The following is a 12,386-nucleotide window of genomic DNA, read 5'->3' on the forward strand; positions in this document are numbered from 1 at the left end:
ATTGCTCAAATGTTGAGCTATGAAACAATTGGCTCTGTACGTTGTCTTTTTATTTTCCAATAAGAAATTACTTCCAGTTTCTTCATTTCAAATGCTGAATCTTTAACTCTAATTGGAAATGAACTACGAAGTAGATAGATAGATTACTGACGACGACTCTACAAAAAGCTTTGTCAAATGTGTCTGAATGTTAAACAAGCTTCTTTATAAGATCCTCTAGAAATCTTCAAGAGCTGAAATGGTGTTAAGGAAATTTTTCTAATTCTCAACTCTTGATTAAATAATTAAGTAACTGCAAGCGTTTACAATTATTTGCCATTATCATTATCATCTTCCATTATTCTAATGCTGTGTACATAATTGTACTAATCTCCTAGTGTTGTTGTTACTTCATTGCAGCAGATTTAATAGACAATCACTTTCCTTGCTTCATATTAATCAAGGAATCATTTGGAATACAATAGTATAAATCATCTTCTCCTCGATTGACTTTCATGGCACTATCGTTCCAGTTGGTTGGTAGGCTTAACTTTGGGGTGAACAACATGACTCTGAAACTTGGAGGCACAAATGGTGAAGACTACATGTTTGGTAAGTTCATTTCCGATCTACCAGAAAATATCTGCCCAATTTCTATAATTGATGCATTTAAAGCAACACTTTTGCTGACTTATCTATCTACAGGTATAAAAAGTAATGAGCCGGGTCTAGTGGTGGAATTGGGAAAGTCTAAGAGAAATGGCAGGAGGAGTAGTACTACCTTAGCTGCTCATTCCAGGAAAGAAGACCTGGTAAGTGAATTCCCACCCCTAGTTAGTGCATTAAAGGCTTCTGCTGAGCAAGATGTTGCCTGTTTTCATTTCCCCGGGCATAACAGAGGTCGTGCTGCACCATCATCGTTAAGTAAGCTCATTGGCGTTGGACCATTCCTCCATGACTTGCCTGAGCTTCCGGAGCTGGACAATCTCTTTGCTCCACAGGGTCCAATTCTAGAAGCACAGCAAAAGGCAGCCCAATTATTTGGATCATCCGAGACATGGTTTCTGGTAGGGGGTACGACTTGTGGAATACAAGCAGCTATCATGTCGACTTGCTCCCCTGGGGAAACCTTAATTCTTCCAAGGAATTCACATCTATCTGCTATATCTGCAATGGTATTATCAGGCGCATTGCCAAAGTATATAATTCCAGATTATGATTGTGATTGGGACATTGCTGGAGGAATAACTCCATTTCAGGTGAGTAAGGCCTTGTTGAATCTTCGGTGGTTATTTGGATAGCTAGTATGTTATTTCAAAATAGCATTGTTCAGTTAGGTTATTGAAAAGTAGGTTATTTAGGTAAAAATATATAAATATAAAATGAAAAAATACTAAAAAATAAAAGAAATAGAATGTATTTTGGTTGGTGATTTGAATGATGTGTTTCATGATATGATAGTGGATTATTTGAGATTAAATTCAAATAATCGAGATCGAACAAAGCCTAAGAGTTTGGTTGATGTATATATATTCAAATAACCCAGATCGAACAAAGCCTAAGTTTGTTTGATGTTTATATATATATATATATTTAAATAATCCGATTTCTTTGGGAAAACTCTGTTTGTTGAATATGTGGATTATTTGGGTTAAATCAATTAAATATCCTTTGTATTTAATATATGATATAAAGAATAAAGTAAAAGAGTATTTTATTTTAATGATTTTAATGGTCTGATTAATGAAGTAGTGGATGATGGGATAAGGGGTTATTTGGATTAACCCTTCATCAAACAAGCCTAAATTTGAAAACTGAATTGCGTGGGAAAGTACACTGTATATGTCTTTACAAGCATGTAATTTATTTTGTGCAGGTGGAGAAAACAATCAATGAACTTAAAGCTGAAGGTAGAAGGGCTTCAGCAGTTTTAGTAATTTCTCCAACATACCATGGTATATGCAGCAAATTGAGTGAGATTTCTCATCTTTGCCATTTGAATGGGATCCCATTGATTGTAGACGAGGCTCATGGTGCTCACTTTGGATTTCATGACCAGTTTCCCAGTCCGGCCATCCGCCAAGGTGCTGATGTTACTGTACAATCCACTCACAAGGTTTTGTGTTCACTTACGCAGTCTTCAATGTTGCATTTGTCGGGAAACTTAGTAGATAGAGACAGAATTAGCCGATGCCTTCAGACTCTACAGAGCAGCAGCCCAAGTTATCTTCTTTTAGCATCTTTAGATGCTGCCAGGGCTCAACTTAGTGAAAACCCTCAAACAATTTTCGACGAGGCGGTAGAAAAGGCAGTTGAAACTAAGAGGTCTCTTAGTCGAATTGCGGGTATTGCTGTACTTGACTTCCCTAGTTTTGCCAAATTTCCATCTTTTGATCCCCTGAGGCTTACTGTTGGCGTTTGGAAGCTAGGTCTTTCTGGTTATCAAGCTGATGAGATCTTGTTTAGAGGTTATGGGATCGTTCCAGAGCTATGTGGGACGCGATCCCTTACTATGGCGATCAACTTGGGAACTTCAGAGGATCATGTCAGACGGCTGGTATCAGGATTGGAACATCTCTCATCAGATCATAGGTGGATAGAATGCAATGAAAAGAATGCGGATGGCATTGCTCATGCGCCTTTTGATGACATAACAATCAGTTTGAGTCCAAGAGAGGCGTTTTTCGCTAGGAAGAGGAAAGTGTCCGTCAAAGAATGTTTGGGGAAAATATGCGGAGAGCTTATATGTCCTTATCCACCTGGAATTCCGGTGATGATTCCTGGCGAGGTCATTACAGAGAAAGCATTATCCTATCTTATGCAGGTCAAAAACATGGGTGCTGACATTAGTGGTGCTGCAGACCCTTCTCTCAACCATATCATGGTATGTGATTCCCTGTGAGTGAATTTTATTAAAGTGAATATCAGAATAGAGGCATTTCTTGTTATACAATTCATTCTCTTCCAATTTATATAAGCTTTCTACAGTACAAGTACATAGAAGAGGCTAATTAAAGGGATGTGGTCAAGATAAATTAGTGTTACAACTATTATAAAAAAAAACCTAAAAGATCCTACCAAAACTATGTAAATTTGACAAATAGTACTCTAAATGGATAATGCATGGCTTGTCTTATCGAGATGAGAAATTGGGGATTTGGTTTCGGTGTTCATGCCGATGATGTTGGCGAGGGATAAATCCATAATGTGTGATGACCTTAACTTTCTTCAAAGTTCACGTGTTCCAATCCCTTAGTCACTTTGCTCTTGCATCTCGGATACTCGTACTGGAAATGCCCCAATTTGTGGCATTTATAACACTCCACAAAAGGCCTCTTCCACGTCCTTTTTTATGTACCATGTCCTCTGTCTCCAAGTTTTAAAGCATGATTTTCTTCTCTATCTATCCTCTTAAACTTTTGCTCGTGCATAGACAGAGAGCTATGCAATTCATCAATTGACATGGCATATGTTTCTTTTGCCTCTTTTATCGGGACCATCATTTCATGGTTTCCTTATCTACCTCATCAAGCATTTTAATCACCCGGATACTTGCATTTATAGTGATAGAGCTTTCTTTACACACACTCCTAGTATATATCTTCAATGCTTCCTCTCATCTATAAATAACTACCCTACATTGATACGGCAGAATATTGAGCTCTTGAGAGTGAAGATTGAGAGTAAAGAGGGATAATATTATTCACATATGACTTATGGTTTACATGATAGATGTATGATATATAAAAGACATTGAATGTAAATAACACAAGGACTGTCAACAAGTAATGTGTAGAGTATAAGAAAAACAAATGTTGAGTGCAAGTAAATTGCATCAATTCCAAGGAAGATGGAGAGATAATTCTACACTCCCCTCAAGTTGGGTAATAGATGTTGAGAGTTCTCAACTTGCCATTGTTCATCAAAATTCGACTTGGGAAGAGTTTTGGTGAGTATGCCAGCCACCTGATTGCGTAAAGGGGTGTTATAAATCCTTTATTGACGTTCTCAAAAATAAAGTGATGGTCAATTTCAATGTGTTTGGTTCTATCATGATGAATCAGATTTTTTCCAATACTGATTGCAGCTTAGTTGTCACACATCATATGAATAGGTCCATCGGAAACAATCCTAACTCTTCAAGGATACTCAGCTTCGGCACTACTCTGAGCGACAACAAATTGTTTTTTACTTCTTCATGTGACGAGGTTGCTCCATACAAATGAACAATATCCAAAAATGTACTTTCTGTAATGTCCCCCCGCCCAATCAGCATCGGTGAACACACAAATTGATTTGTCGTTTTTACTTGTGAATATAAGATCTTTTACCGGAGAACCTTTTAGGTACATTAAGATCCTGAAAACTGCGTTCATATGATCTTCGAAAGGTCGATTCATGGATTGGCTAACAACACTTACTGTGAAGTCGATGTCGAAACGAGTGTGAGATAAGTATAGGAGTCGTCCCACGAGTCTCTGATATCTACCTTTGTCGGTTGGAGTATCGTCGTTGTTATTTCCAAGTTTGTGGACTGAATCCTTGGGGTGTCGACAGGCTTACATCCAAGCATGCCGGTTTCCTTTAAAAGGTCTGGTATACTTCCTTTGAGATAAGGAGATCCCTTTCTTTGATCGGGCAAGTTCCATTCCTAGAAAAAAATTGAGGGGTCCGAGATCTTTGGTGTTGAATCGGCTACTAATGAACTCTTTCAAATTTTGAATCTCTTTTTCATCGTCCTCGGTTATAATGACAAATATTTCTAATTGACAATAAATTGCAATCAAAATTTGAAACGTAGAGAACATTTTTTAAGCAAATGTTAGGTGTTACGTAAGTTGATCCGGTTCCTAGAACTTTTGCGAATGCGCCGTTAGCCACGCGAACGGTGGATAGATGATTTTGTATATGAAAGTAATGTAGCAGAGATATGTTCCCCGTCATGTGTTCCGCTGCCCCTGAATCGACAATCCAATCTTTTGGGTTACATGTACCTAAGTGAGCGTTAAACGCTTTGGGACAGTTGAAGTTGATTGTGCCGCCAAAGTGAGTTGTGGAAAAGATGTTGTTGAGGGAATAAAGTGTTGATGACATTCTTTCACTTCAGCGAGTGGCTTTGAATCGTCGGGATGTCGCTGGATGTTGTTGACAGCGAGTTGACTTTGAATCGTCGGAGTGTCGCTGGATGTTTGATGATAGCGAGTTAGCTTTGAATCGCCGAAGTGTCGCTGGATGGAAGTGAAAAGTAATATTTTTTGGACAGAAATCTGTCGAGACACGAATAGAGACAGGTTTGGCTGAGATATAAAGTGACAGTTTTTGAAATGACGAAACCGTCAAGAAATAGTTCAAGAACGCTTTATACCATGTAGAATATTGAGTTTTTTTAGAGTGAAGATGGAGAGTAAAGTGTGATAATATTATTCACATATAACTTATGGTTTACATGAGAGATTTGTGATATATAAAAGACATTGAGTGTAAATAAAACAAGGATCGACAACAAATAATGTGTAGAGTATAAGCAAAACAAATGTTGAGTACAAGTAAATTGCATCAATTCCAAGGAAGATGCCCAATCATAGTTCATCTTTTGGCGCTGGTGCAGAATTTATTTATTTTTACCATCGTTTGACAGATTAATTATGTACACATTCTATCGTTTGACATGGTTGCATCATGTGCCACTGCCGCTCACAAAAGCTTCCATGCTTTGCCTCCATTCATGTTGAAATTCTTTATTCTCCCAAAAATCATGACCACAATGATAACTAATTTCCCTTCGTTGCTCCATTTTCCTGTGAATCCATACCATTTGTCTTTGCAGTTTCCGCCAGGCTTCAGTTGTCGCCCGCAACTGTAGTTCATTGTGAATCCCACATTACCATATGCACTGAAAACAAAAAAAGAACAAGGAATGCTATAATAATCTATTCCCTCTGCAATAACTCTGCCTATTATAATGCATATCATAATAGCTTGTTGAGTCAATTTGAGAAAAAATGTTTGTTCTTATATATTTATTTTCCAGTAGCTTATACCTGTTTTCAGCAAGATTTTTTTCAAACCTGATCAGTTTGTGTTATAAATGTTCCAATGCGGACCCATAGATATTGGTAAAAGTTTCAAATGGTAGAAACTTGGGAGTAGAAGGGATTACCTTATCACTTCAAAAACTATACTGAGGACATTGAAGTTGAGGGGATCCTCCTTCATCTTTTTCCTCTCCGTTATGCATACAAGAATGACAAACATGACTAGATAAGAAAGTTGTGAGAAAATGAAATTCTCAATTGCTCTCCTCTTCTTTTTGCCTTCAATAATATGTTCTTCGCACTGCTCATCGCTTTTGCTGATGGGTATAAAGGAAGTATATGGAGGAAGATACCTGTCAAGAAAGTTGGTCAATATTACTTTATTCCTTTATGAGGTGAAGTATGCAATTTCTTCGTTTTTTAATGGCTATAGTTCACAAAGTTTTTTTTAATGTTAAAGTTTGGCTAATAGAGTTTTCGGAAATGTGTTTGTTTCTGAATCTGGATCTGGCTGAGAAACCGCCAATAATTTTCGGGATAAAGATCCAGATACATTTGATATGAAAGATGATGTGGCTGTCTATATACACCGAAATCACCCCACCATCCGATTATATACATAAAATTTGGTATTAGATCTATTCAAGATGAACTTTTTAGCCCTCCCTGAGCTCAAATCAGACTCCGCCTCCATCCGGAAGAGATATTCTATCCCTGATGCCTTTATTAGGCATATATGGATCTAGGTTAGACTAAGTTATAATGCACCCTTTTTACAAATATGATCCCATTTGGATTCACATCTGAATGAGAAATCTTAGTGTGTATATCAAGTATTGAACACATGATCTAAACATTGTTAAATCTTTAAACCTAGGTATAGTTTCTGTTACTCTACAATAGGCTGTGGAAAATTATTGACTCTTCATGCCTTAATTTATTGTTTATGATTTAGTTACTCACTATTTTTGTGGACATCTCCAGTTCCCTACTTGGAAATGTTGGTTAGTTGCAGTCTTTCATTTATGCATAATGATGGCTCAAACTAGTATTGTAAGGAAGTAAGAAGGAGACTAACATCATTACGATGAACAGAACCAACATAGCAGCTGATACAACGGAGAGGTCAACAATAGTCTCACCTGCATGCCTTGAATTAACAGTTAGAAACAAGATGCCTACAACTTTCTGGTACGAACTGAGTCCAGCCAAGATGTTAGATTTCCATTCCAAAGAACAGAAGAGTATGAACTGTACTATGATGAACCCTAGAACTGTAACAAGAAGAAGCCATGAATGGAGGGTTGGAAGTAAATGAAGGAATCCAATGTTGGCACTACTTGTCAACAAGTAATTGGACTCTTTCTTCTTAAAAAACTTACCCACAACCCAGATCAAGAATCTCAAACCCAAAGGATAGAACATATTCCCTAGAAGGGCTTGAGCCATAAGTATTAATAGAAGACCTGAATTGTTTCTAAAAACAATCATGTTTTCATTCGTCGGCACAAATCCACAGCTTGCAAAAGTGGAGACAGTTGTGAACGCGGAAAAGGTGACTATGTTTAGACCCTTACTTCTTAGGACATGCCTAGCGTTTGGAATAACGACTATGTATACCAAGACCATGATTGTTCCTAGGATATTATTTGCTAAAAGGTATCCTAAGACTATGAAACTCAAGAACTGGGTTGAAGATTGTCTCAGCTTCTCTTCTTCTAAAGGATGGGTAGTGTTGCTTATAGAAATGGTTTCAACCATTTCATGGTTGCGTTTTAGCATAATCTTCTTTTTGAGTTTGTCCAAGTAAAGAGAAGCCATGGAAACGAAGACCTCACCGCCAAAGAACATCACAATGGCTAAAACTATTAGTTGGGCATTGGAAAAGACTTCCATTTCAACAGTGGACATGCTGGAAACAGTGGCAGCAGACACTGAAGTGAAGAAGATGTCAAGTTTGCTGGGCCTAAAATGGTGGTCAGTTCTTGGGCTTAGAGACTGGAGAATCCAGAGTCCCGTTGAAGAAAGGAGAATGAAGTAAAGAAGCTTCAAGACGAAGGAGTTAAGACGGAGAAGGAGAAGTGAGAAGTTCCTCATCTTCTCCTAAGAAGGAGAGGCTTGTGGTGGGGGGCTATGAAGAATGAGATTTTGGAGTTGGATTTAAATAGAGAGGAGATAAATGGGTTTCAGCTGAAATGATTCAGTTGTGTTTTGGATAATTTGACACATGAGGATAATATGGTTGATTTGATTGCTCTTATTTGGAATAGAATGTTCTTCTGTCTGTTTAAATTTGTTTTTAAACAAACTAGTCCTTGAAGTTTAGAGAACCTATACAAAATAGACACAAAATGCTGTGTTTATTTGAATATCATTACATCCATATTATACCCCAAACGTTGTTTATTTGAAAATGGTGTTCGATTACTTAAAGTGGGAATCATCGATCCTTACTCCCTTAAAAGATTTTCATGGCGTAGAGGAAGCCTGAACTTGGGGAAAACCGAGAGAGTAATCCTCCAAAATGATGAAGGTGAGTAAATCGGGTAATCTTCCGATACGAGGAACTAAAATTCCATGGTTTCAAAATCTACTAGAGGTTTGAGTTTAGGAGCTCCATTCAAAACACTTTGCATCTATAAAAGTGTTGGTAAATGTTCCAACTCAAAGTTTCTCATATATATATACATATATTATAACATTTTACTTAGAAATGAAACTAATCCTATTTGCTAACACTAATAACTAATTAATAAAGTTACATTATCATTATTATTTTGTGCTCAAATGAAGAGTAATTTCTTAATCACCTATCTAAATCTAATGATTGCTTTTATAAAGGCCTAGTTAACTTAGTGGATTGAGATTATTTTGCTTCCACAATTAATGGTGATTGAACTTTGATTAGTGATGAATAACAAATCAAACATTCAAAGTTAAATAAATGATTACCAACTTGATTTCACACACCAACATTGAATCAATGATAGTTACATATTTTGTTAGTAATTTATTTTCTAATCAATGGTTTAGATTAGTATAAATATTATTAGATTATTGATGGGATACCAATATAGGAAACCATGATTGATTATGAGGTGGCCGGTGCCTCGTGTTTCTTTTTTCTTTCTTTTATGTGGCACACCTATTATTATTATTATTATGAAAGATAAAAAGTCATTATTTCATAGTTGAAATATATAATAAGTTAATCATACTATGCAAAATTCATAGTTTTCATAAAAACTGAAATCCATTTTGAGCCCTTTTTTAATTTTTTAAGTAGAAATTGTCTATATAATAAGAATATTGGAGAAAAAAGCATCCATTAATTATTAAAAAAAATTGACTATATTGATCCATTAATTCAACCATTACAAACCATGTTTCCACATGTGATTTTATCTACATCTATGATCTAATATAATAATAATAATCAACATCATTCTATTCTATTCTGTCGGATCAATGGGTGCGGGCATAAGCATCAATCAAGTCATGTTACAATCTATGTTTTTTGCAATTTGCAAACCTAATTATTCATTTCCCAATTAATATGATCTATCAATAATTAAAGTATAAGAATCTCATATACAAATATATATTTAATATTAATATAGGAAGCTAGATTATCCTAAATGAGAATCAAACCCTAGATTTGTTTTGTATTTTTTTTTTTTTTCACTTGAGTTAAAATTTTATCAATTAATATAAAACGGAATCTATGTTTTGATGGAAATTTTTAAAACAAAATCGATTTAATTTATAAAATCTTTATAAATATTAAATCAAAAAGTGGAAACGTGATTGAATTGAGCATTTAACTCCAATCATTGTTTGTCTCTCGACATTGTCGATGAACTTTTAAAACAAAATCGATTTAATTTATAAAAAATTTATAAATATTAAATCAAAAAGTGAAAACGTGATTAAATTGAGCACTTAACTTCAACCATTGTTTATTTCTCGTCATTGTTGATGAATCTTAGTATTTCTTTCACGATGTCTTTAATATATCTAAAAAGTCCTTAGAATTTTTTTTAGAACTTTTATCTTCCTTAACATTGTGCAAGTTCTTAAAAGTCCTTAAAGATTTAAGGATCTCTAAAATAATTTAATTTCTTTCTTTCTGGCCGCTCCGCCCCTTTGTTAGGAATACCAGTAATCTAACCAAAAAGGAGAGAATTTTCATCTATATAGCTCTATACGATGATAATAAACTATGTGGATCATAATTTATTTAATTTCATACCATTCGGTGGGTCAGTAACTATGATTTCAAGGTGGGTCAGTGTCATTTTAGTTTTTCTTAATTCAAAAAAATATATAATTAAATTTATAAATTTAATTATAGTAAATTAAAATACATTAAATATCATAATAAAAATAACCTCCAACTATAAAGATTGCAATGAATTAATTTGTACATATTATTACATAAAATAATTTACACCTAAATGTGAATTACATTTTATTTGTTATATTAAATTAAATCTTATATATTTTTTATTTTAAAATAAGTGATTAATACTATTTCACGATTATGATCCCATCTTAAATTAAGACAGTTTAGGTATGAATAAACCCGTGACATTAGATCATGTTTAGGTTTGATATCGCATTTGTGTGTTTTTTCAATAACACCATTTATAAAGTATAGTCAAAGTGGTGGTAACTGGTAAATACATAAATGAGTTGAGCTTTAATTATTTGCAAAGAAAAACCACTTTGTAGCTTATATCATAACTTATTTTGACTAAGTGGTTTATCCCTTGTGAATTGAGTTTTATTTGCATTGCAATGAAAACACATTCAATTAATTAAAAGTGCATTATTCCAATGGCTCATAATGCTATTCAAAGTCAGAGAACACATTCCCATGATTATCTTTTATTTATTTAAATATTTAATTTTAAATTAAATTTGAGCAGTATTTAAATATTTTTTTAATTTTTTTTAATCCCTTGTGGGACCGTGCTGTCTGAGACAACATAACTTATTTTGTATCTTTAATAAATGGTTTCGGTTAAAAAAATAATATCATTGAAAAAAATCATGTAATCATATAAATGATAATTGTAAAAACCATGTAATGATATAAAATATAATTGTTTAAAGATAACTACAAAAATAATATAGAAATATGAATTTTCACCTTGTTATCAAACACACCTCTTTCAATATATTGTGAAAAAGATGTTTCACTACATATGTTAATATTTTAACTCAAAACACAATGAAATTAATTATTTGAAAACTTATATATCTATTTTTTATATTTTAAAATTATTTTATTAAAAATTTAGTGATTCAGTGTTACAAGCCTTTTCAATTTTATCATCATCATTTTAATCAACAATTTATTTATATTTGATTTAATAGAATTAATTACTCATCATATTTAATTAAATTTATAATACATAATATATAGTTGTTTCTTTAAAATTAAATAAAAAACAATTTAATATTAAGACAATACAATTTGAACAGACTGAGTCAAAGTTTGAGAACTATGCAAATATAGTATTTTTAACATATTTTTTCTAATTATATTTATATAAAATTATAAATATAATATAACAACCAATAGTAGGGTCCTTCTTACATTTCAAAGTCAAGATTAGTTGATAATACAAACAAACAAGAGTTTGTTAATTTCTATTGATTCCCATTTTTTTTTAAATTAAAATAGAATAATATGTAATTGTGTGCTATTATGATTCTTACTCAATTTGGTGATCAAGCATATATTGATTTATTTGCTTTCATTTATTAAATAAATTTAGAAGTTATATATATGCATTTTCAAGTTTTATTTTACTGTTATTTCTTTAAATTATATACTCACGTTATATAAGCACTCATCTATGTACATGAATGACTTCTACTTCGAGGATTAAGTTTTACTGTCTATTCCGTTCGGTTTCGGAGAATTCTACGGCACAGTTATATCATATATTTTAAATATATATATATATATATATTAAAATTATAAAAATGAAATTTTTAATATTATATATTATAATATATTAAATATTTATATTATTATAAAAATTAAACTTAAAATTCTTATAAAATATAAAAAATAAATAAATATATTGATGATGTTTTATATTTAATTGTGTTATAATGTTCGAGGCAGAATTATGACGGATGACAAAAATACTGTTCCGTTCTATAAAAAAAATCCATTTTTAAAATTCATCTTTTTATTTTTGATTAAGTTTAGTGTATTTTTATTTTTATTTTTTATTTATCGTGAGTGTTATTTATCTACATTTTTAATATATGATATGAAAATGATGAAAATCTTATAAAATTATTACTATATTTATATTCTCATGGGAAATTGATTATTTATTCTATATTCGC

At 33.0% G+C, this 12,386-nt stretch overlaps 2 protein-coding genes across 2 annotated transcripts; one reads left to right on the forward strand and one right to left on the reverse strand.

The window, feature by feature from the left end:
* The first annotated feature begins 494 nt into the window (after positions 1–494).
* Positions 495–2,964, forward strand: LOC124924716 (arginine decarboxylase-like). Its single transcript, XM_047464711.1, has 2 exons — positions 495–1,238; positions 1,856–2,964. The coding sequence occupies exons 1-2, from the start codon at positions 495–497 to the stop codon at positions 2,879–2,881; spliced, it is 1,770 nt and encodes a 589-aa protein (XP_047320667.1). The 3' UTR covers positions 2,882–2,964.
* Positions 2,965–5,463: 2,499 nt separating this feature from the next.
* On the reverse strand, positions 5,464–8,129 carry LOC124927169 (cation transporter HKT8-like). The gene is made up of 3 exons (XM_047467533.1): positions 7,093–8,129; positions 6,140–6,367; positions 5,464–5,872 (listed from the first exon to the last, which is right to left on the reverse strand). The coding sequence occupies exons 1-3, from the start codon at positions 8,109–8,111 to the stop codon at positions 5,674–5,676; spliced, it is 1,446 nt and encodes a 481-aa protein (XP_047323489.1). The 5' UTR covers positions 8,112–8,129; the 3' UTR covers positions 5,464–5,673.
* Positions 8,130–12,386: the final 4,257 nt, after the last annotated feature.

The sequence above is a fragment of the Impatiens glandulifera genome, chromosome 2 (genome assembly GCF_907164915.1).
Source record: "Impatiens glandulifera chromosome 2, dImpGla2.1, whole genome shotgun sequence".
Lineage (NCBI taxonomy): Eukaryota > Viridiplantae > Streptophyta > Magnoliopsida > Ericales > Balsaminaceae > Impatiens > Impatiens glandulifera.

Coding starts and splice junctions, on each gene's coding strand:
- LOC124927169 (XM_047467533.1), bottom strand. CDS start 8,111: ATGAGGAACTTCTCACTTCTCCTTCTCCGTCTTAACTCCTTCGTCTTG. Junction 6,368..7,092: donor GTTCTGTTCATCGTAATGAT/GTTAGTCTCCTT, acceptor CTTTCTTGACAG/GTATCTTCCTCCATATACTT. Junction 5,873..6,139: donor ATAGTTTTTGAAGTGATAAG/GTAATCCCTTCT, acceptor TTTTGTTTTCAG/TGCATATGGTAATGTGGGAT.
- LOC124924716 (XM_047464711.1), top strand. CDS start 495: ATGGCACTATCGTTCCAGTTGGTTGGTAGGCTTAACTTTGGGGTGAAC. Junction 1,239..1,855: donor GAGGAATAACTCCATTTCAG/GTGAGTAAGGCC, acceptor TATTTTGTGCAG/GTGGAGAAAACAATCAATGA.